This window comes from Biomphalaria glabrata, chromosome 2 (assembly GCF_947242115.1).
Source record: "Biomphalaria glabrata chromosome 2, xgBioGlab47.1, whole genome shotgun sequence".
Classification (NCBI taxonomy): domain Eukaryota; kingdom Metazoa; phylum Mollusca; class Gastropoda; family Planorbidae; genus Biomphalaria; species Biomphalaria glabrata.
The window spans coordinates 22,873,899-22,898,810 of NC_074712.1; the positions used below are offsets into that span (position 1 = coordinate 22,873,899).

At 35.7% G+C, this 24,912-nt stretch overlaps 1 protein-coding gene across 2 annotated transcripts; it reads right to left on the minus strand.

The window, feature by feature from the left end:
* Positions 1–919: 919 nt before the first annotated feature.
* LOC106065465 (uncharacterized) lies at positions 920–18,970 on the minus strand. Of its 2 annotated transcripts, none has more exons than XM_013224297.2 (7): positions 18,815–18,970; positions 9,505–9,597; positions 8,528–8,575; positions 8,285–8,357; positions 7,492–7,517; positions 5,949–5,975; positions 920–4,177 (listed from the first exon to the last, which is right to left on the minus strand). In XM_013224297.2, the coding sequence occupies exons 2-7, from the start codon at positions 9,565–9,567 to the stop codon at positions 4,010–4,012; spliced, it is 405 nt and encodes a 134-aa protein (XP_013079751.1). In that variant the 5' UTR covers positions 9,568–9,597; positions 18,815–18,970; the 3' UTR covers positions 920–4,009. The 2 variants fall into 2 exon arrangements, with proteins under 2 accessions (XP_013079751.1, XP_055875634.1); XM_056019659.1 differs by lacking the exon at positions 18,815–18,970 and adding an exon at positions 18,641–18,735.
* Between the last annotated feature and the right edge of the window lie 5,942 nt (positions 18,971–24,912).

A 24,912-nucleotide genomic window follows, 5' to 3' on the forward strand; every position in this document is an offset into this window, starting at 1 on the left:
GCTTCCTTTTATGTTGTTTTTTAGTTTTGCATGGTTTCCTTTCTATTATTTTCTTTTAACATTTTTCATTCTTGCAATATATATATGTGCATGTAGTAACCATTATACAACTTCAAAAAATAGTATCATTGGAGCTGGAATTTTGTGATAATAATTTTTATTTAAAAAAAAGAACTGGCTTCATCCCATCTGAAAGTTTTAATATAAATTATCTGAACTATGTCAGTCAATTATTTCAACAAAATCTAATGATTGTATTGGCATTCATTCACCCATGAGGAGGTTCAGTCTGTAGCTTTCCATTACACAATTGTCAATCATACAATCAAGAAATTAAAAAAAAATTTGAAAGGCAAATAAAAAAAGCAAAAACAAGCAAAATATTAATATATAAAAAAAAACTTATCTAAGGGGAAGAACACAAAATTTCTGGCATGTATCTCAATACTGCAAGGAAAACCTACCTTTTTCTATTAAAAGGTATAAGCACTATTTGGTTAATTTTTATTTTCATGTTTTGACTGTGAATACTTATGCAAAATTTCAACTTGATCCGAGAATGAGAAAATGTGTACATAATATAAGAATGGGAATAACTCCACATATACAACCACTTATCTCAATAAGTAGCATTTATTTCCATTGTTCTATACCAAACAAAATAGAATATTACCAATACTTTAATACATTAATTTTTGTTGATACATGTTTTGTTCGATACCACAAATAATTGTATTAAGTTTCCACTTGAATGAGAATGGGTGTGGGAGAAGTCAGTTGTAGCCTACAGACATTGTGCCAGACCAGACAGATTTGAGAGATATAAGCTTTGTAATTAGAGAAATGTTGTCTTTCTTTTACATTAAGAATCTATCAAACGTACAGAAATCTAAAAGATGTATAGGAAAACCAACAAAACTAATGAAAATTATCAAAACATAGTTTAATAAAGAAAACAATGTATATATTTCATCAACAAAAGTAAATAATAGAGAGATTTTTCCTTTAAAAGAAATAGTTTAAAAAACATCAGACTGTTGGTAAATAATATTTATAATAAACTGCAATGACAAGTAAAATGTCCATTTTAGTTTTTTTTTCACAAATAAAGTAGGTCAAATAAAACTTTTCTTTCCAACATTTGGTCTCAGAGTCAAAGTCTGTTTATTACATGATATGCCTAGAAAACAGAACAAAGTAGCACTTCAAATTGACTTTTAAAAATAATTATGAAATTAATAATAAAATATCTTTTAACAGTGATAGAAAATCCCACTAACAATACTGGTTATACACACATCTTAAAGCTAGAAGACTAGAAAATACATAAAGATCTAAATAATGTTAAAAAAAAACAATAATGCAAAGGATGAGACTGACTGAAATTGAATAAGCTTAATATAAGAAGTTACTTAACATTTAGTTTAGTATGAGTATGATGTAAAGAGAAAATTACTTATTTAAAAATGGTTGTGCCAAGGTTAACATTTTTATAATAGGGACTTTTTTTTTTCACTATTTAAGAAAAGTGTTTTAAATTAAGATGATGTGATCAAATTGGTAACTCTTTATTTAACTGAAAGCAAGACAATCAAATGTTTGTTGGTCAAATGTTTGACATGTTTCGGATGTTTTTTCAGAGTTGAAGATAATTTACTTCCTTGTCCAAACCTCCAGCAGGACAAAGGGGGATGGGAGCAGGAGAGTTTGAACCCGGGACCATAGATAAGTCCAAACGACATGACCCGGCAGCCATCAAATAACTAATGTGATATAGGCCATTAAACAGAAAGGATGTTCTCGTTATACACCAGTATCTAACCTATTATTACATTGGCATATGAATACACGTTAGACATAATTATTTTCTCTTTCGAAGTAACATCAGTAATTTAAATCATGTGATATTAACACCACCAACCCCCCCACCACCACCACCGTTGTCACAAATCGTAATAAGACTCAATTCTGTCTCAACATTGACTTTATGGCTTATTTCACTTGGTTAAGTCACACTTCTCAACATTGATTTTATGACCCCTTTCTCTTGGTTAAGTCATACTTTAAAGTCACATTTCCCTTGGTTAAGACATACTTTGAAGTCACATTTCCCTTGGTTAAGACATACTTTAAAGTCACATTTCCCTTGGTTAAGACATACTTTAAAGTCACATTTCCCTTGGTTAAGACATACTTTAAAGTCACATTTCCCTTGGTTAAGACATACTTTGAAGTCACATTTCCCTTGGTTAAGACATACTTTGAAGTCACATTTCCCTTGGTTAAGACATACTTTGAAGTCACATTTCCCTTGGTTAAGACATACTTTAAAGTCACATTTCCCTTGGTTAAGTCATACTTTAAAGTCACATTTCCCTTGGTTAAGACATACTTTAAAGTCACATTTCTCTTGGTTAAGACATACTTTAAAGTCACATTTCCCTTGGTTAAGACATACTTTAAAGTCACATTTCCCTTGGTTAAGACATACTTTAAAGTCACATTTCCCTTGGTTAAGACATACTTTAAAGTCACATTTCCCTTGGTTAAGACATACTTTAAAGTCACATTTCCCTTGGTTAAGACATACTTTAAAGTCACATTTCCCTTGGTTAAGACATACTTTAAAGTCACATTTCCCTTGGTTAAGACATACTTTGAAGTCACATTTCCCTTGGTTAAGACATACTTTGAAGTCACATTTCCCTTGGTTAAGACATACTTTGAAGTCACATTTCCCTTGGTTAAGACATACTTTGAAGTCACATTTCCCTTGGTTAAGACATACTTTAAAGTCACATTTCCCTTGGTTAAGTCATACTTTAAAGTCACATTTCCCTTGGTTAAGTCATACTTTAAAGTCACATTTCCCTTGGTTAAGACATACTTTAAAGTCACATTTCCCTTGGTTAAGACATACTTTAAAGTCACATTTCCCTTGGTTAAGTCATACTTTAAAGTCACATTTCCCTTGGTTAAGACATACTTTGAAGTCATATTTCTAGCATATTAAAACATCAGTTGTTTTTTGTCTTGCTTCCTTTTCAAAATGCAGAGAGAAAGCCACGTTCAACTAAATAGAGAACAGTGATTGACATCTTAAGGGTAGTGATAGAGGACACAAAAAGAAGCATCAAGCAGGAATAGCAGTTTGAGAAAGGTTAAAAGTTGAAAAATAAGAATTGAGACAAACTGTAGCATTAACATTAATTAATTTGTTTTTAAATATGCAATTAAAAGGAAATCTCACAAATACACTGGCAGTGGGCCATGGGAGACAACTAGTTTTTATTGTTCATTTCTATTGTTACTCTACAATAAATAGATGCTCCACTTTTCTTGTACTAGTTGATAGAGCAATAAACAGGGAAACTTGGTCCAGGTGGGAACTAAAATCAAACTAATGACATACAAAGTTACAAGAAATGTTCATCAATATGCAAATAAGTGGTTAGGAGCTAAACATTAGAAAATCAGCAATGACTTTCATATTTGTTTGGTTTAGAGCATAGTCTACAAAAGTCTACTGTATGTGATCTGCTTAAAGTTCTACAACAGAATGGTGAATAATTACATCTAGATTGTTATAAATAGGTAGAGTATTGATTTAGAAAATTAATTTAAAAAAAAAAAGGGGGGGGGGGGAATATGTTTTTCAGTTATTTTTGTTGATAGATAAAAAAAGACAAAATGAATGCCAGTATATTACTTAAAAAGATAAAATTGTAAAAAGATATTTTTAGACATAAAAATACTCAGAAGTCAATGAAAATGTATTAATTTTAATATTGTAGTTTAACAGTTAAATAAAATGAGTAAACAGATCTCCCAAAAAATAACAAAAATCCATAAAAAGAAATTCTTATTTACAGAATAAAGTTAAATGTCAACAGCCTTATAAAAATAGTCAACAATGAAACACTATAGATTTGAGCCAGCAAGTTTCAACAGATCATACATAACCATGTGATGTGGGGACAATGCATTTGGTTTGTGACAAGCTGTAACATTACATTGCAACCTTTGCTGTGACCGTTGTTGGTGTTGAGGTAGTTGCAAGAGTTGTAGTAGCTGCTGTCTCCGCAGAGTCCACTTTGAAGACAAATGTATCTGTGCTGATACACTGGAACAGGATAACAACATTGAGAAGCAGGACAAACCAATACTTTTCACTGCCCTGTAGATCCAGAAACAGAACCAATGACATTAACATGATACACAAGGCCCATTACATAAAATGCTTATAAGTAATAGCCACCACACTCACCATTTGTATAAATAACAAGAAAAACATCAAAAATTCTTTTAAAAAAAAAAAAAGCGTAATTGTACCAAGTCTTTATCAGTCATGTCATTAAATTTGTTATAAATCTAGACTAACAAAAATAAATCTGTGCGATTAGAAATATTTTTAGCAATTGTTTTTGTTTAGCGCAATTTTATGCTTTCAGCTTTCTCATTGCATTATGATCCTATTACTTTCTCAATGCACTATGATCCTATCACTTTCTCAATGCACTATGATCCTATAAATTTCTCAATGCACTATGATCCTATCACTTTCTCAATGCACTATGATCCTATCACTTTCTCAATGCACTATGATCCTATCACTTTGTCAATGCGCTATGATCCTATCACTTTGTCAATGCATTATGATCCTATCACTTTCTCAATGCATTATGATCCTATCACTTTCTCAATGCATTATGATCCTATCACTTTCTCAATGCGCTATGATCCTATCACTTGTCTCAATGCGCTATGATCCCATCACTTGTCTCAATGCGCTATGATCCTATCACTTGTCTCAATGCGCTATGATCCTATCACTTTGTCAATGCGCTATAATCCTATCACTTTCTCAATGCGCTATAATCCTATCACTTGTCTCAATGCGCTATGATCCTATCACTTGTCTCAATGCGCTATGATCCTATCACTTGTCTCAATGCGCTATGATCCTATCACTTGTCTCAATGCACTATGATCCTATCACTTGTCTCAATGCGCTATGATCCTATCACTTGTCTCAATGCGCTATGATCCTATCACTTTCTCAATGCGCTATGATCCTATCACTTTCTCAATGCTTTATGATCCTATCACTTTCTCATTACCCTATGATCCTATCACTTTCTCAATGCATTATGATCCTATCACTTTCTCATTACCCTATGATCCTATCACTTTCTCAATGCACTATGATCCTATCACTTTCTCAATGCACTATGATGTTACTGAATGTTTGCTGAATGTTACTGTGATCGCTTTTTAATGCATTAAAAAAAATAATCTCAGAGCTCAGGCCTCCTCAGGGGGACAAATTCAATTTATTCCACCACATCTCTCAAGTACAATTTCTTTCCCTTGTTCAATACCAAACAAAACAATAAATTACCAATAGTTAATTACCTAATTTGTTAATTTTTTATTTTTTTTTATTAATGTCAGGTACAAGATATAATTGTGAAAAATATCAATGTGGTCTCAGATTGAATGTGGGAGAAATAAGGAGTACAAACTATTTACCAGACAGACAAACAGATAGAATGATTTGATATAAGCTATGTAATAACCAATACAAAGTGTATAACCAATGACAATTATAAATGCACATATAAAAAATGACACCTGCAAATACCATTTGTAATAGTTGCTAGAAACAAAGAAACTACCCAGGTCCTCAAAAGTCCTACAAACATTGCTAGATAGAGTCTATGTCTTAATGGTAGGTGCAAGAGAGTTACTCTCATTACCATAGTCCAGTATATGATGTAAGTATGACAAATATGTGTGAAATTTCCAATGCCATGAATCCTTGAGATTAGATGAATAGACTACTTTAGACATAATGTATGCAGCTTTCCTAATATAAGAAAATAATTATTTCTCATTAACTAATGATCCAAAACTATAAATATCAAAAGATTATTATTAATACTTACCAGATCCCCAGTTCTGTACCACCAATTCTAAGAAATATGAATAGTTAATTAAAATGTGATTTTTTAATCTCAATGATAGTTTATGGCTGCAGCAGTATAAGACTAGAGAATGGTTAATTAAACTTTAAAATTTGTAAGTTGTCAAAATCTATACGTTAATTCATTTTATTTTGTCTCAATGTCACCTATTTTAGTTGGGATGTACAACAATTATAGCCAACCTAGGAGTGTGTAGGAATACTTCTAGTCTAGAAGCTAATTTTCTTAGTTGCCTAGTGAATAAGAAACACATCTGAGTAGCATTTAGTTGAAGTTTGGGTATTTTTTTTTTAAGTTATAATTTATGAGTTACTGAAAGTCAGCTGAAAGTCAAATGTTCCACGTAGGCTGTTCTACAATGTATGAGTTACTGAAAGTCAAATGTTCCACATAGGTTGTTCTACAATGTATGAGTTACTGAAAGTCAAATGTTCCACATAGGTTGTTCTACAATGTATGAGCTACTGAAAGTCAAATGTTCCACATAGGTTGTTCTACAATGTATGAGTTACTGAAAGTCAAATGTTCCACATAGGTTGTTCTACAATGTATGAGTTACTGAAAGTCAAATGTTCCACATAGGTTGTTCTACAATGTATGAGTTACTGAAAGTCAAATGTTCCACATAGGTTGTTCTACAATGTATGAGTTACTGAAAGTCAAATGTTCCACATAGGTTGTTCTACAATGTATGAGTTAATGAAAGTCAAATGTTCCACATAGGTTGTTCTACAATGTATGAGTTACTAAAAGTCAAATGTTCCACATAGGTTGTTCTACAATGTATGAGTTACTGAAAGTCAGCTGAAAGTTAAATGTTCCATGTAGGTTGTTATAAAATTCTTAGTTTCTTTTTCCATCAAAGGTTCCTGCACTTCATCATGGACAAAAGATGACAAGATAACTCTACAAATAATGGTGTTTGGTTGATGCCAGTGTAGAAATAATTCTTCTAGAGTGACTAGGTGGAGGATGGTGTAACAGATGTGCCTCCCCAACAAATGCTTTAAAGACCACATAGGACACATATTTGAGATGACAAGGAAAACTACCACTGTAGACAAAAATAGTAAAAAGAAAAATTCAATTGCCCCCCAAGACAAACTAGGTTGTCACATCTGGGTCTGTGTAACCAAATGAACTAAACACTTATCATGTTACAGCATGTATTTAGACAATATATCGCCACTAAAATGTATCTAAGGTGAGGAATAATGAAATATTACTGTTCTGGCTGGCAACTACATAGAAGCCATTAAAAAAATACACAAATTAAAAGTGAACATTATTAGGTTAGTAAAAAATCTTATTAAAAATATGCACAGATACACAAATATATATGTGCATATTGAAAGCACACATACATAAACAAGCTGATTGTATCATTGAAGACAAAAAGGTGAATGTAACTGATTTTGTACAGAAAAAGATCTTGGTTTAAATAATGAGTTACAAGTTTAATCTGAAATGAAAGAATGTCAAATATTGAAAGAAAGTAACTTACCACAACTAGATATACTAGAATGCTGACTGTATAAAAAAAAAAAAAAAAAAAAGTGCATGTCAAGGCAAGATGAAACTATGTAAAGGTCTTAGAAGTAACTAAATGACATTCCTTGACTTCCTTCCTTTGTTTTTTTAGATCTACCTATTTTTTTTATTTGTGTATTTTTTGGTAAAACTCAAATGAATTTTTTACTTCATACTTTGCTTTCACAAATGTAAGCATGTTTAAGTTTTGTGGATTGTTTAATGAAGTCTAACATTAAAAAAAAAAAAAAATGTACAAACTTAAGTTTAAAAAAATTGAAAAAAATATTAATAATGGACTAAAAATGATTTTCTTAGGTACTGCTTGTTTTTGCAAATCTTGGATGCTGACCGCAGAATTAGAGAAGAGGCTCCTAGGAATTGAGATTCTGTAGAAGGATCCTAAGAATCACCTACAGCACCACAAATGAGGAAATTTGAAACAGGATGACAATGGCTCTTGGCCAAGGCAAAAGACAGAGAGGAATGGAAAAGACATCCAACAGATTATGTTTGGTGCCACAACAGACTTGAAAGAAGAGGAAGTTCTTTATATTAGCTATTAATACAATAATATCTCACTAAAGACATATTCAACAACAGAAAAGTGAGATTTTAATTTAATTTCACCCCAGGGTTAATGATTGTTTAAAACTGCATTGTTTACCAAACCTCAAACCTACAGAAGCTGCCTACACATTTGTGTGAAAAGACTAACTCCATTTAATATATTATTGTTTTTTTTATAAACTGTCAGACTAACTTACTGATAAGATTACACACAAGCAAATAGTAGAAACTGTTTTTGTGTCCTTGAACAAAACATGCAATCACTGCTATCTGAAATGTAGATTTAAAAAGTCTGAAAACACAATTTAAACTTATGAAGAAATATGTAGCATCAAAAGATAATACCTCTTAAACCTATGTATACATTTCCTATGTGATCAGTGCTTATCATATGTGCTTAAAAATGTATAATGGTTGTCAGAAAGAACTATTATACTTACAAGAATCATAATCAGTGTAATGGCATTCACTATTCTCACTATAAGTACCTTGAGTTAGATAAAAAAAAAATATTCATTTTAATTATCTGCAGCAGACAAATGGGAAGGGAACTATTTGAATTTCCAGCAAAGCCCTTTAACAGATTACATATCAAATTTGTACAAATGCTCCTTCTTTCCTAGTGCTATTACAGGATGGAATTGGTTGCACAGGCCAGCAAGGAAAACCAATGACTTGACAGAATTTAAGTCATTGTTTAACATGCATGACTAGATTAACCTAGGAGCATGCGTAGGACATAAACATCTTCTGTTTTGAAGTAACATTGATGTATTTTATAAGATATAAGATAGACCCAAATAATGCAATGTTGTCAGTGAAATCCAAGTCCATCATTTGATTTTGTTCACACCATAGAATACAAAGGCAGTCTGATTCATTGCTTTCCTCATTAGTAGTAGTCGATGGCTAGGGGGAAGAGGAAATGTGACAAGATGCACCCCATTCTCAAACCATATTCTCTATTTTCCATAATGATTCTAGATGGACACTATCAAACGCTTTTTTAAAGTCTACAAAAGCTGATTTTTAGCCATTGTTAGCATTCAAGACTTTATTTTCTATTTCGTAGAACAAGATCTGCCTCTTCAGAAACCTGCTAGCTCTTCTCAGAGCCTCTTGTCAGCAGAACAATGCTGTAAACTTTGCCTTTGACAGAGAGGAGGGTAATGCCTCTCCAATGGTTGTGATCTGCCAATTAGCCCTTTTTAGGAAGCTTTACAATCACTCCTTTTTGCCAGTCCTTGAGGACTTTAAAAACTTCATTAGTAAAACAATTCTCATTAATTAAAAATATTCTTTCTAATTAAATTAATTAAATGTACAAAATGAAAAAAATAGATGAAAAAATTAAAGTTCAAAATAAAATTACTACAAAAACTTATTGCAATGTTCATTTGTTTAACAAATAACTTACTGTTCTGGGGTTAATTTCATGGAATACAGCTTTCTCGTCAGGTACAGTGGCTTTAGTTGACATTTCTCTAAATATTATTTACTGGAAAAATTCCTTAAAAAATACGCATGAAAAGAGAAATATAGTATACATTTGAATCTAACATTATATATGAAAAAAGACAATAAAATATATATTAAATAAAATATCTGAAATTTTTGTGTTTAAGACTATATATTTATTATAAACCATGAGTTACAAATGCCCTTGAATTGATGTCAAGAGTTTATAATACATTGTTTTAATAAAATGTCCCCATTCAATTAACCATTCATAATAATTCAAATAAAATTATTCAGCTGCAATCAAAATGTATGGCTCCTTTTTGTCTCGGAAGGCAACGTATGCACCCAGTCGAGTCACTGGTTTTGGTTTAGTCTTGAGACAGGGCAGAATATGGTGTGGCTAATCAAGCCAATTCTAGAGCGGCAACTTTGCCACAATTTGTGCGTTGTCTATGCCTCTGATTCAGAGTTAGCGGACAGGGCAGCTTTCTTTTTTTTCCTCTTGATTAAGGCCGCTTCGTTTCTTTTGCTCTCAGCGAGGATCGTCCCAGAACGTACAGTCTGTCTCCATGCACCTCGGTCTTTGGCTATTTCTTCCCACATACTTTCGTTGATATCTATAGCTCTCATGTCTCACTTGCAGACATCTCTATATGTTAGTCTTAGTTGGCCCTTGGGTCTGACTCCCTCCACAAGCTCAGCATATAAGATATCTTTCAGGATTCTACCATCTGGCATGTGGGTGACATGTCAGAGCCAGCGTAGTCTTCTTTGTGTTAGAAGAACATACATGCTGTTCATATTGGCCAATCTCAATCTGTGCTCTTGGTACATGTATGTTGACCAGCTTTCACTGCCATAAAGGAGAGTGCCCACAACACATGCGTTGTAGAGTAGGATTTTGGATGCTGTGGTCAATTTGGCATTTTCTAAATGTGCTTGGAGAGTTTTTTGCCAATGCTGTTGTAGCTTTTCCTATTCTTTTTGTCAGCTCGATGTCTAAATCTAGGTTACTGGCAATTGTTGAACCCAAGTAGGCAAATTCCTGCACCACCGTAAGGGTGTGGTTCCCAATATGTATCACAGGTATTTCTGCGACGTCTTGTGCCAGGATTTTGGTTTTGGAGAGACTTATTGTAAGGCTAAACTCTTGACAAGCAGCTGCTTAGGCATTCACTAGCTTCTGTAGACCTCCTTGTGAATGAGATACGAGTGCTGCGTCATCAGCGAACAGCAGCTTCTTAATCAAGATACGTCTTTTCATTTTGGCTTTAAGACGTGCCAGGTTAAAAAGCCTTCCATCGGATCTACTGTGGATATTTATTCCGTCCATGGATTTAAAAGCACTGGTTAGTACGAGTGAGACGAAGATGCCAAATTTATAGTGTTTGAGACAGTACACAAGCTTGTTTTACTCCGCTCTTGATGGAGAATGACCTGGAGTGCCCTGCATATTTTCATGAAAAGCTGACACTAGTTTCCTTTTAACTTATTTGGACAGTCGATTCTTCTTCCACTAATATATGTATGTGTCATGCTAAATGTACCCAAGTCCTGGACAATACCATAATGACACGTACAATGACAAAATAAGATTCAGAATGCCACTTTACCGACATATAACATGTTTAATTACATTATTTTCACTATAATACAGAAAAATAGTTAGAGTCTACACTTAGACTATATATATCCAAAAAGTCCAACTGTCCTGGACTAGGAACAAAAACACACTGCCTTATCATGAGTTACATTGTTCAACAAAACATCTCACCAAATAAAAACAACCCAAAACAATAACAGTTTTGAAATCAACCACCTGAATTGCCCCCCTTCTCCTCTACAGTAAACAGGAGACCCAGGCTGACCAGAACTCAGTCCTGACATTTCTCCCCCCTTTAATTTTTGTCTGTTTCTGGGTTCATTTAAAACAGACAAACTTCCAATAAAGAGATTTTCCAAACGTACATATATCAACATGCAAACAAAAGTAATCTTTGTACTAAAACATAGCCTACAGTTTGTAAAAAAAAAACAAAAAAAAAAAACGATGTATCCACATGAAATGTCAATACTATACACAACCTGCTAGGCAATAATAAATATATGTATATATATATATATATATATATACATATATATCAACATGTAAACAAAAAAAATAGTCAGTGAACAAGCATATTTTCCGAAATGTAAATGTTATATACAACATACTAAGCAATTATAATTTTATATATATATATATATATATATATATATATATATATATATATATATATATATATATATATATCAACATGTAAACAAAAAATTGTGTGCAAACATATATTCTACCTTTTGTAAAAGGCGGTTAATTACATATCCCCAATCCTAGCAAACAAATAACTTTGAAATGAATAAATATTAAATGTCAGTTATCTGTAATCAATGTCATGTTGGTCTATTCTGTTAGTCTAGATAGAAAGTCAGCAATTACATTTAGTTTGCCCTTTAGATGTTCTACATTAAAGTTAAATGATTGTAATAATAGAGCCCAACGACAAATTCTATTATTCCCATATGTTGCGCTCTTCAAAAAGGCCAGTGGTCTATGGTCACACTGAATTGTGAATTTAGCGCCATATAAATATCTGGACAAGCGTTGCACCCCCCAAACAATGGCAAGGCATTCTCTCTCTATTACTGAATACCGTTGTCTCTGGGCAACAGTTTTCTGCTCAAGAACTTAACAGGATGGAATATTCCTTTTACTTCCTGCAAAAAGGCAACATGATATGGCTATGTCCGACGCGTCGGTTTGCACAATAAATGGTCTATTAACGTCTGGTAATTTCAGTATAGGATCTCGTGTCATGCACATTTGAATTTTTCTTAATGCCCGGTCACATTCTGGAGTCCAATTGACCCTCGTCGGTGTCCCTTTTTTTAACAATCCAGTAATTGGAAATACTATTTCCGCGAACGCTGGAATAAATCTGCTATAAAAATTAGCAATACCTAGCAAACATCGAACCTCTTTTTTCGTTTTTGGTGCTTTTATATTTAATACCTTGTCTCTGTTATTGGGTTCTGGGTATATGTTTCCTTCACCTACAATATTACCCAAGAAAGTTATTTTAGGATACGCGATTTCGAGTTTGCTTGGCTTGATAGTAAACCCATATTCTTTTAGCCTGGACAACACTTTCTCTAGTGCTATTAAGTGTGATGACCAGTCATGCCCGAATACACAAATGTCATCAAAATAAAACACAACATTTTCCAGTCCTTTAAGAATGGTCCTAACAGTCCGATTAAAAAAACTAGGAGAATTAAGCAGACCAAACGGTAGATATTTAAATTGAAAGTGACCACTTGGTACCCTGAATGCAGTGTACTTCCTACTTTTCTCTTCTATTGGTATTTGCCAGAAGCCTTTTGTTAGATCTATCTTTGTAAAAAATTTGGCACTATTAAGTTGTAAGAAAAGATCTTCTTGGTCTGGAATAGCCTCCGCGTCAAATTTGGTAACCGCGTTTAATTTCCGAAAATCTATGCAAGTACGTACTGTTGAATCTTTTTTCTTAACCAAAACGACAGGAAAGGCATAGGGCGATTGAGACTCTTCAATAATGTCCATTTCAATCATGTTCTCTATCTCCTTGTCTAAGACATCTCTCATATGAATAGGAACTGCGTATGGCCTCAGTGTAATAGGCTTTTCTGTTGTGAGCTCAATGTTGAATGATTTAACCTTCGCTTTACCCGGTATATCAGTAATTATATCTTTATACTTCTCAACTAGCGTCTGAATCTGTTCTCTTTGGGATTCGGTTAATTCAGTATTGATACTAATATGTTCCCTGGAATTTGTACTCTCAAGAGTAGGTAACTCAGTAACTTCATCCTCTTGGTTATCATCTTCCTGGTCGGTTACAAGGGACGCTATGCACGCATGTAATAATTCTTCCCCTTGACCCCCATACAATACATGAGACGCACTTCCCGAGAGTTGTAGATCACTATTTTCCTTACCCGTACATTCCGTGTTGTTTTTTTCATGATATTTTACTAATCTGTTAAAATGAAGAATTTTTACTCGATTGCCTTTCTTTATTTTTACATTAAACTTGTTAATTCTTTTTTCTATTTTATAAGGCCCCTCCCAGTGCAAGGCTAACTTATTCTGTCTCTGTGGTTTCAGTAAAAGCACAGAATCACCTACTACTGTTTGAATATCTTTTTCTTTGCTATTTCTATCATAATACCTTTTTTATAATTTTCCTTATGTTTTGAGCTATTATTCTGAGCTATTTGACAAGCCACAGCCAGCCTACTTTTTAGGTCTAATAAATAGTCAAACACATTCTTTATTTCTGGTTCTACCTGTTGATTAGTAAAAAGATCTTTTAGAATTGACATAGGCCCCCTGACTTTCCTTCCATACAACATTTCATAAGGGGAAATGTTAGTAGACTCATTTGGTAACTCTCTGTACGCAAACAGAAGTGCATTTATAACTCTATCCCAATTCTTAGGTTCTGCTTCGGCCGTCTTTCTCAGCATGCACTTCAAAGTCCCGTTAAAGCGTTCTACGCCCCCATTTAACATGGCGTGAAATGGTGTTGATTTAACAATCTTTATTTTAAAAAACTGACATATTTCTTTGTATAATTTGGATCTGAACTGAGATCCATTATCAGAGAGTATCTGTTCCGGGAATCCTATTCTAGTAAAAATAGCACTTAGAGCTTCTATTACTACTGGTGTTGTTGTATTAGGTAGTGGTACAGCTTCCGGCCATCTTGTTGCCAAATCAACCAACGTTAAAATGAATCTATTCTTCCGATCTGTCATTTGGAGTGGTCCTATGATATCAATAGCAACTTTAGCAAATGGAGTGGAAATAATATTCATGCGCCCTAGTTCTACCTTTCCAGCTTTTCCTGGGTGTCTACCTCTTTGACAAAGATCACAACATTTAATGTATGTTTTTATATCTTTATCTACCCCATGCCAAAAGAAATGCGAATATACCCGATACCTGGTTCTATTTATAGACATATGTCCAGCTAAAGGTGTGCTATTTCTAATATTAGTTCACGTCTATTCGTAGGGATTATAAGTTGTCGTTCTATTACCCCAGGGGTATCTTTTCTCTCAAATTCTTTGTAAAGTAGACCTTCTTCCACTATAAATGATACCAATCCCTTTTTCTTATCTTCGACCGTTCCTGCTTTCGCCTTTTCCCATAATCTAACTAACGAACTATCATTTCTTTGATCCTCTCTAAAATCACTGTCCAATTCCATCCACTTACTTAAACCAATCCTGTCATTATCTTCCGATTTGACCCTATTGTCTTCTGCTTTCGCCATTGCCCTAGTAACAGCATTCCCATATAAAAATGCTTTAGCCTGATCAACATTTCCAATAATAATATCTGCTATTGGGTCCTTGAACATGGCCGCTACAAAGACTCCTTTTAAAAATGGAGTATCAATGTCTATCCAAGCAAGTGGATACTGAAAAGTTTGTCCATCTATTAATTTTAAAGTGAAAAACCCATCTATCTTCTGACTTTCTTCTATCAAACTTTCTCGGACCCCAATTATGCTCGCCCCCGTATCTCGTAGGACAGATACCCTTCGATCTCCTAAAAATCCCTCAACTATTTTCAATCCACCAACTGATTTATCTATATAATCTAAAAAATTAAATGTATCAGTGTGACATGCAAACAATCCCACTTGTTGCCCCCTTTCTGGTAATACTCTTAGTCATTGCTGTGTTGGACCTCTATTCTCATTTATCTTTACCCGACACCATCGAGCAATGTGTCCGCCCTTTCCACATCTATAGCATATCACTTGTGTACCCTCTGTGTTTATATTATTCGGGCGACGACTGTTAGATTGACCAGTGGCACCAAAAGCTACATATGGGATATCGTTGCTAGTTACTTTGTTACTTCCCTTTACAATATGTGTGGAGCCTTTCCTGGCATCTCTAAATTGATCAATACAGTCTAAGACCTCTTGGGCTGAAGTAGGCTTTCGTAGCAAAATATCTTTCAGGGCCTCGGAAGATAGCACACTGTAAAGTCTGTCTCTCATTATAAGGTCAATTATACCGTCTACTGTCATTGGGGTTTGTGATGTTTTAAGCCAGTTGTCAAATGTCCTTTTCAAATGGACATAAAAATCTTTCATGTCGTCCGTCTTTGGGGAAAGTTCATGCCACAGTGTTCGGCAGGCTTCTTCTGTGAGTTGGGCTTGTTTTAGGAGCTCCCCCTTAACAAGATCATAGTCAGTGTTATGTATCAGTTTTGTTTGTATCATAAACAATTTTAGTTTTTCATTTAACTTGTGAGTGAGGACAAGTGGCCATCTTGTCTTGGGTATGTCGTTAGCAGTAGCAGTCGTTTCAAACAGTTCTAAGTAGAATAACAAGTCCTCGTTGTCTGTCATACATTTTAGGTTTTTGTCTAACTGTTTACTCTGTTGGGGGTTGTCGTTAACTGTCATGTCTTTCTTATCCATTTCATGTTGTCTTGCTAGTTGTTTGTCCTCCATCTCTCTTATAAGTCTTCTCTCCTCCACTTCCCTTGTCAGTCTAACATTTTGCCCTTAAACCCCAACATCTGAGCCTGGGCTACTATCTCCTCAAATGGACGAGGTATAAACTCTGACATTTTCCTACAGCAGTGTCCTTTATTACAATATTACCTCACAAAATATTATACATACAAAAACAATTTAAGCAAAATTAAAATAATACTAATACCTCTGCTCCTACTTATGTTGTTCAACTGGTACTCCAACAGGTTAAAGACAATAGTCCAAGGTTATCCAATAATGTGATTTCTCTTAGTCTATTTCAGGTAGATAATCCAACAGGTAATCCCAACATGGCTTTATACCTACGCGCGGTACCGGTACTTGGAATGTATCACAAAAGTTAAATTCATATAAGTATTATATCCAGCAGTAGCTTCTTCAGTATAATCCAAATAGAATGTACCACAAAAGTTAAATTCATATAAGTATGAGATCCAGCAGCAGCTTCTTCAGTATAATCCAAGGAATGAGCGTATTGGTAATCCAATTATGAGGAACGAAATTGGCCATGCATATACACTTATGTTTAGACGTACGAGGGGGTGCTACTATTACTTGCTAATAGTGAACACATTCGGCATGTTAAATCATTATTATTAGATAGTAACAGCCTAAAATACAGACGACGAGTTTCCGCTCCTTAAGGACTTGAACTCTTTCATAAGTACACACTTGGAGATATGCGCTGTCTGGGTGCAGCAGATACTTCAGTTTACTGTACTCAGATATGCGCTGTCTGGGTTCAGCAGATACTTCAGGTTACTGTACTCAGAGATATGCGTTGTCTGGGTGCAGCAGATACTTCAGGTTACTGTACTCAGAGATATGCGTTGTCTGGATACAGCAGATACTTCAGGTTACTGTACTCAGAGATATGCGTTGTCTGGATACAGCAGATACTTCAGGTTACTGTACTCAGAGATATGCGTTGTCTGGGTGCAGCAGATACTTCAGGTTACTGTACTCAGAGATATGCGTTGTCTGGGTGCAGTAGATACTTCAGGTTACAGTACTCAGAGATATATGCTGTCTGGATACAGCAGATACTTCAGGTTACTGTACTCAGAGATATGCGTTGTCTGGGTGCAGTAGATACTTCAGGTTGCAGTACTAAGAGATATGCGTTGCCTGGGTGCAGTAGATACTTCAGGTTGCAGTACTGAGAGATATATGCTGTCTGGATACAGCAGATACTTCACTGGAGATTGATGCAGCCATCGCATGTAGTTGTTTTGGACAGGCCCCCAAAATGTCAAGACCTTCTTCCACTAATATATGTATGTGTCATGCTAAATGTACCCAAGTCCTGGACAATACCATAATGACACGTACAATGACAAAATAAGATTCAGAATGCCACTTTACCGACATATAACATGTATAATTACATTATTTTCACTATAATACAGAAAAATAGTTAGAGTCTACACTTAGACTATATATATCCAAAAAGTCCAACTGTCCTGGACTAGGAACAAAAACACACTGCCTTATCATGAGTTACATTGTTCAACAAAACATCTCACCAAATAAAAACAACCCAAAACAATAACAGTTTTGAAATCAACCACCTGAATTGCCCCCCTTCTCCTCTACAGTAAACAGGAGACCCAGGCTGACCAGAACTCAGTCCTGACACTGACACTAGTTTCCTTTTAACTTATTTGGACAGTTGATTCTCTCTAGAACAGAAAACAGACTGCTTCTGCTAACAGGTCAAAAGCCTTGGTCAAATCAATAAATGCTATGAAGAGGGGCTGCTTTTGTTCAGGCTGGAAAACATGCCCTAATCAAGCCACTCCACGAACTGCTAAGCTTGTGCTGGGAACAAGGAATGGTCCCCCAGGAATTGAAAGACTTCAACATAGTTACTATTGACAAAAATAACTAGGTGTTAAAGTATCCAGCTGAATGGGTAGATAAAAAAGGGGGGTGGTATAGGTAGAGGAAGGCCCTAAACTGCTAAAGAGTGTTGACCATAACGGCCATGATGGAATCGGACCGCTATAAAGAAGATAAGAAAACAAGACTACATGACGGACATGAGTGTAAAAAAAAAAAGCCTACAAGATGAAAGTAAAAATGTTCCCTCTAGACTCTAGTTAAGTTGAGTGTGGGCCCATTTAAATTTGGATTAGGCCCGATCTCTAGCAATCAAAAATCCGATTCGTATTGCCCAATATTGGCGGAGTTGGACATGTACTAGATCTACTATCTAGATCTATACAGAATTCAGTATTAGTATCCCATTAGTTTCTATATTGACTATATCTATCTAGATCTAGTTCTAGTACTATTAATATTATAGTTTATAGATCTACTAATTCTAATAGTAACTGTAACTAGTCTAGATTAGATTATTAGATCTAATACTATTATACTAATGTCAGTAATGTGTAATATACTTTTGGCTTTTGGTAATAATATACTATATTAACTATATATTATAATTATTTTTTTATAGATCTAGAAATTATAGTAACTAGTTTATACTATAGGCCCTTCACTGTGACTATGTCTATACAGTATACTCAGAATACTGTAGTACTGTAGTAGTGTAGTATAGGAGGTAACCGGCTAGGGCTTAGATTGCTTTAGAATAAATTTAGATCTATTCTAGAACTATGGTCTAGATATCTAAATATATTAGAAAGTAAAATACAATACCACCACGAGTGCAATAAGAGAGTCTGGTAAAAAAAATGGTATCTAATCCAAGTCTTAAAAGTAAAAGTAGACAGAGTCTAACTTTTAGTCTTATGATTTTGATGTTTGTTTACATTTAAATGCTGCCAACTTTCAACTTTAGCAGGCCAAAGTAGTTATTTTACTGACCGGACTAGAATTTAGATGTGTAGCATATAGATCTATATGGATATGTATTGGATATCATGGGCATAGCCAGAATTTTTTTTCGGGGGGGGGGGGTTGTTTCTCCTCCTTCCCGCCGCAAAAAATATCTTTATGTATGTATGTGTGTGTACATAATCTTTATTACATTCTGACCCTTCATTCTTTCAGAAAACGTTTATTGTGCCCTAGAATAGGTTCTTCCTGGAGTTAGTGGAAAAATTGTAGACTCCTCGCCATTACCAGAAAGGGTGTCTGGGGGAGTGCTAGGAGCTCCCCCAGCGCGGGTCGAAGCCAAGCACTATTTCTGGTTTTGAAAGCCAACAAAATACATATTCTGAGGTATCTACTGTGCATTTTCCTGCTATTAAAAAGGTTTATTTCAAAAACCTAATGTGCTATTCTTACTGACTTAGATCCTCACGCGCCGTTCGGCGCATTTGCCGTCAAGTTGTTTCCGCAAAAATCTGTCTCTGGTAATGTCTGAAGCCTCTTCCCACCTGCTCTGAGGATCTCCATGAATGTGTGGCGCCAAGTTGTACTAGGATGTCATCGCAACTCTTAAGCCTAATTCATTTTGTCAGAGAACATGTCCCGCAAACCTCATGCGACATTCTGTCACAATCTTACTATGGGGTCGACTCCCAGTTCGGCATGGGATTTCCTTGATTTAGACCCGATCTCTAAAACTGACTCCTAAAATCTGTCTTAACCATCTTTGTTGAGCCACATTTAGCCTAGTGTTTTTCAATTTCGGCACATGACACTGCACTCTATTAATGGAGCCCCGCCACTGGTAGAAATATGTAACCTCTCTTGAATACGCTCTTGGAATTAGGTGACTGTGGTTTGCATTAGATTTTATGTCGAAAAGGGAAGTTTTATCGTCAAAATCATCTGTTGTGGATTTTAAACTAAAAAATCTGGAGTTTTTGTTTTTTTTTTAAATTCAAAACCTCATTTAGCTACGGTCATAGTATTTGGTAACTGTAGTTTGCTTTACAATTTTTTGTAACTCAAAACCATCTGGAGGGGTTTTAAACTTTTAAGAAAAGCAAACTGTAGGAGAGGGGTTTAAACTCAAAACCCCCAATTGGCTTGGCTTGACTACGCTCAAATAATTTTTTTGTGTAATTTGCTTTTTTTATATTAAAGAGGTATTTTTTTTAGCATCAAACCCCGCTGAAAGGGGGTTTAAACTCAAAACCCCTTTTGGCAACTCTCATAGCATTTTGAGTGCTTTTTTAAATTGTGAGCAGGTCAGGCAGGCGCGAGTGTGGTGGCCTATTTTCTGCTGCTGCTCATCATTTATTCATTTATAACAGTAGGCAGGTGGTAGCTCTAATGGGTGGGCCCAATCTGTGCACCTCGGTCTGCGACCAAGGGGCTAGAGTCGCCTAAGCAACCAGACAGCACAATTAAACTAAACTAAACTAATCTAGCTAACTAAAAGAACAAAATAAACTAAATTTATAAAACAAAATATAAATACACTTTATTTACAACAAACTTACAAAGCAATAAAAATATAGATGAATAAAAAAAATAAACTTAGAAATAAACAACTAATCCACCAGACTATACCACTACCAACACTAACAAACTAACCAAACCAACTATCTAACTAAATCACTACAATTACTACCCTAGACCTAAGCTTAAAATGAATAAAATATAACAAAAAAAGGTACAAGGAGGCGATGGCAGACTAATGGCAGTAAGGATAGCAGGCAGTCCCAGCTGAATTACACTACACACAATTAACTCTACACCGGCACTACTGTCAGCACTGACCACTGGTCAAGACAAAAGAGGGCTCAACGTGGTTCCGGAGCTAGCTATAACTGGTCAGCGCGAACATATCGGAGAGCATGACGTCACGCTAATTACCTAAAACTAAACTGGACTACTGATTTCCCTAATTTGTACCTAGCCGTACGCTATAATAAAATCTAGAATTATTACTAAAGACACGGACTACACAACATTATATACCAAATTAAACAGCATAAAAAAGAGAACCTTAAAATTTAATCTTACAAAAATACAAAAAGGAAGAAGAAAGATATTTATGTTCTAAACTCGTACAGGGACCCTATACAGCTTCTAGACTTGCACTTAGACTGAAATTAGAAAATAACTACTAACCTAACCTAAGCGCTAAAGACAAAAATACGTAGAACTAATCAGGAACAAAGAAATGGAAACAGTGCCAACAACTCTAAGGCTAGTTAACTATTTTTAAAACTACTTTTCCTCTACGAGTAAAACACAAATAACAGAAAAAGACTAAAACTAGCAGAAGTTATAAATAGCTGTCTACTTCCACCAGTGAATCTTGCCACATCAGAGGTATGTAATACTGTCTACTAGTGTCTACTTCCTAAGTGAATCTTGCCACATCAGAGGTATGTAATACTGTCTACTTCCACCAGTGAATCTTGCCACATCAGAGGTATGTAATACTGTCTACTAGTGTCTACTTCCACCAGTGAATCTTGCCACAACAGAGGTACGTAATACTGTCTACTTCCACCAATGAATCTTGCCACATCAGAGGTATGTAATACTGTCTACTTCCACCAGTGAATCTTGCCACATCAGAGGTATGTAATACTGTCTACTTCCACCAGTGAATCTTGCCACATCAGAGGTATGTAATACTGTCTACTTCCACCAGTGAATCTTGCCACATCAGAGGTACGTAATACTGTCTACTTCCACCAGTGAATCTTGCCACATCAGAGGTATGTAATACTGTCTACTTCCACCAGTGAATCTTGCCACATCAGAGGTATGTAATACTGTCTACTTCCACCAGTGAATCGTGCCACATCAGAGGTTCGTAATACTGTCTACTTCCACCAGTGAATCTTGCCACATCAGAGGTATGTAATACTGTCTACTTCCACCAGTAAATCTTGCCACATCAGAGGTATGTAATACTGTCTACTAATGTCTACTTCCACCAGTGAATCTTGCCACATTAGTGGTATGTAATACTGTCTACTAGTGTCTACTTCCTAAGTGAATCTTGCCTCATCAGAGGTATGTAATACTGTCTACTTCCACCAGTGAATCTTGCCACATCAGAGGTATGTAATACTGTCTACTTCCACCAGTGAATCGTGCCACATCAGAGGTTCGTAATACTGTCTACTTCCACCAGTGAATCTTGCCACATCAGAGGTATGTAATACTGTCTACTTCCTAAGTGAATCTTGCCACATCAGAGGTATGTAATACTGTCTTCTAGTGTCTACTTCCTAAGTGAATCTTGCCACATAAGAGGTATGTAATACTGTCTACTAGTGCCTACTTCCTAAGTGAATCTTGCCACATCAGAGGTATGTAATACTGTCTAATAGTGCCTACTTCCTAAGTGAATCTTGCCACATCAGAGGTATGTAATACTGTCTACTAGTGTCTACTTCCTAAGTGAATCTTGCCACATCAGAGGTATGTAATACTGTCTACTAGTGCCTACTTCCTAAGTGAATCTTGCCACATCAGAGGTATGTAATACTGTCTACTAGTGTCTACTTCCTAAGTGAATCTTGCCACATCAGAGGTATGTAATACTGTCTACTAGTGTCTACTTCCTAAGTGAATCTTGCCACATCAGAGGTATGTAATACTGTCTACTAGTGTCTACTTCCTAAGTGAATCTTGCCACATCAGAGGTATGTAATACTGTCTACTTCCTAAGTGAATCTTGCCACATCAGAGGTATGTAATACTGTCTTCTAGTGTCTACTTCCTAAGTGAATCTTGCCACATCAAAGGTATGTAATACTGTCTACTAGTGCCTACTTCCTAAGTGAATCTTGCCACATCAGAGGTATGTAATACTGTCTAATAGTGCCTACTTCCTAAGTGAATCTTGCCACATCAGAGGTATGTAATACTGTCTACTAGTGCCTACTTCCTAAGTGAATCTTGCCACATCAGAGGTATGTAATACTGTCTACTAGTGTCTACTTCCTAAGTGAATCTTGCCACATCAGAGGTATGTAATACTGTCTACTAGTGTCTACTTCCTAAGTGAATCTTGCCACATCAGAGGTATGTAATACTGACTACTAGTGTCTACTTCCTAAGTGAATCTTGCCACATCAGAGGTATGTAATACTGTCTACTAGTGTCTACTTTCTAAGTGAATCTTGCCACATCAGAGGTATGTAATACTGTCTACTAGTGTCTACTTCCACCAGTGAATCTTGCCACATCAGAGGTATGTAATACTGTCTACTTCCACCAGTGAATCTTGCCACATCAGAGGTATGTAATACTGTCTACTTCCACCAGTGAATCTTGCCACATCAGAGGTATATAATACTGTCTACTAGTGCCTACTTCCTAAGTGAATCTTGCCACATCAGAGGTATGTAATACTGTCTACTAGTGTCTACTTCCACCAGTGAATCTTGCCACATTAGAGGTATGTAATACTGTCTACTAGTGCCTACTTCCTAAGTGAATCTTGCCACATCAGAGGTATGTAATACTGTCTACTTCCACCAGTGAATCTTGCCACATCAGAGGTATGTAATACTGTCTACTTCCACCAGTGAATCTTGCCACATCAGAGGTATGTAATACTGTCTACTAGTGTCTACTTCCACCAGTGAATCTTGCCACATCAGAGGTACGTAATACTGTCTACTTCCACCAATGAATCTTGCCACATCAGAGGTATGTAATACTGTCTACTTCCACCAGTGAATCTTGCCACATCAGAGGTATGTAATACTGTCTACTTCCACCAGTGAATCTTGCCACATCAGAGGTATGTAATACTGTCTACTTCCACCAGTGAATCTTGCCACATCAGAGGTACGTAATACTGTCTACTTCCACCAGTGAATCTTGCCACATCAGAGGTATGTAATACTGTCTACTTCCACCAGTGAATCTTGCCACATCAGAGGTATGTAATACTGTCTACTTCCACCAGTGAATCGTGCCACATCAGAGGTTCGTAATACTGTCTACTTCCACCAGTGAATCTTGCCACATCAGAGGTATGTAATACTGTCTACTTCCACCAGTGAATCTTGCCACATCAGAGGTATGTAATACTGTCTACTAGTGTCTACTTCCACCAGTGAATCTTGCCACATTAGTGGTATGTAATACTGTCTACTAGTGTCTACTTTTTAAGTGAATCTTGCCACATCAGAGGTATGTAATACTGTCTACTTCCACCAGTGAATCTTGCCACATCAGAGGTATGTAATACTGTCTACTAGTGTCTACTTCCACCAGTGAATCTTGCCACATTAGTGGTATGTAATACTGTCTACTAGTGTCTACTTCCTAAGTGAATCTTGCCACATCAGAGGTATGTAATACTGTCTACTAGTGTCTACTTCCACCAGTGAATCTTGCCTCATCAGAGGTATGTAATACTGTCTACTTCCACCAGTGAATCTTGCCACATCAGAGGTATGTAATACTGTCTACTTCCACCAGTGAATTTTGCCACATCAGAGGTACGTAATACTGTCTACTTCCACCAGTGAATCTTGCCACAACAGAGGTATGTAATACTGTCTACTTCCACCAGTGAATCTTGCCACATCAGAGGTATGTAATACTGTCTACTAGTGTCTACTTCCACCAGTGAATCTTGCCACATTAGAGGTATGTAATACTGTCTACTAGTGTCTACTTCCACCAGTGAATCTTGCCACATCAGAGGTATGTATTACTGTCTACTTCCACCAGTGAATCTTGCCACATCAGAGGTATGTAATACTGTCTACTAGTGTCTACTTCCACCAGTGAATCTTGCCACATTAGAGGTATGTAATACTGTCTACTAGTGTCTACTTCCACCAGTGAATCTTGCCACATCAGAGGTATGTAATACTGTCTACTAGTGTCTACTTCCACCAGTGAATCTTGCCACA

Excerpts from the sequence above, each read along its gene's own strand:
- LOC106065465 (XM_013224297.2), bottom strand. The coding sequence starts at position 9,567 with ATGTCAACTAAAGCCACTGTACCTGACGAGAAAGCTGTATTCCATGAA. Across the intron at positions 7,518-8,284 it reads GCTTGTGTGTAATCTTATCA|TCAGCATTCTAGTATATCTA; the intron begins GTAAGTTAGTCT and ends TTTTTTATACAG. Across the intron at positions 4,178-5,948 it reads GGTACAGAACTGGGGATCTG|GGCAGTGAAAAGTATTGGTT; the intron begins GTAAGTATTAAT and ends CTGGATCTACAG.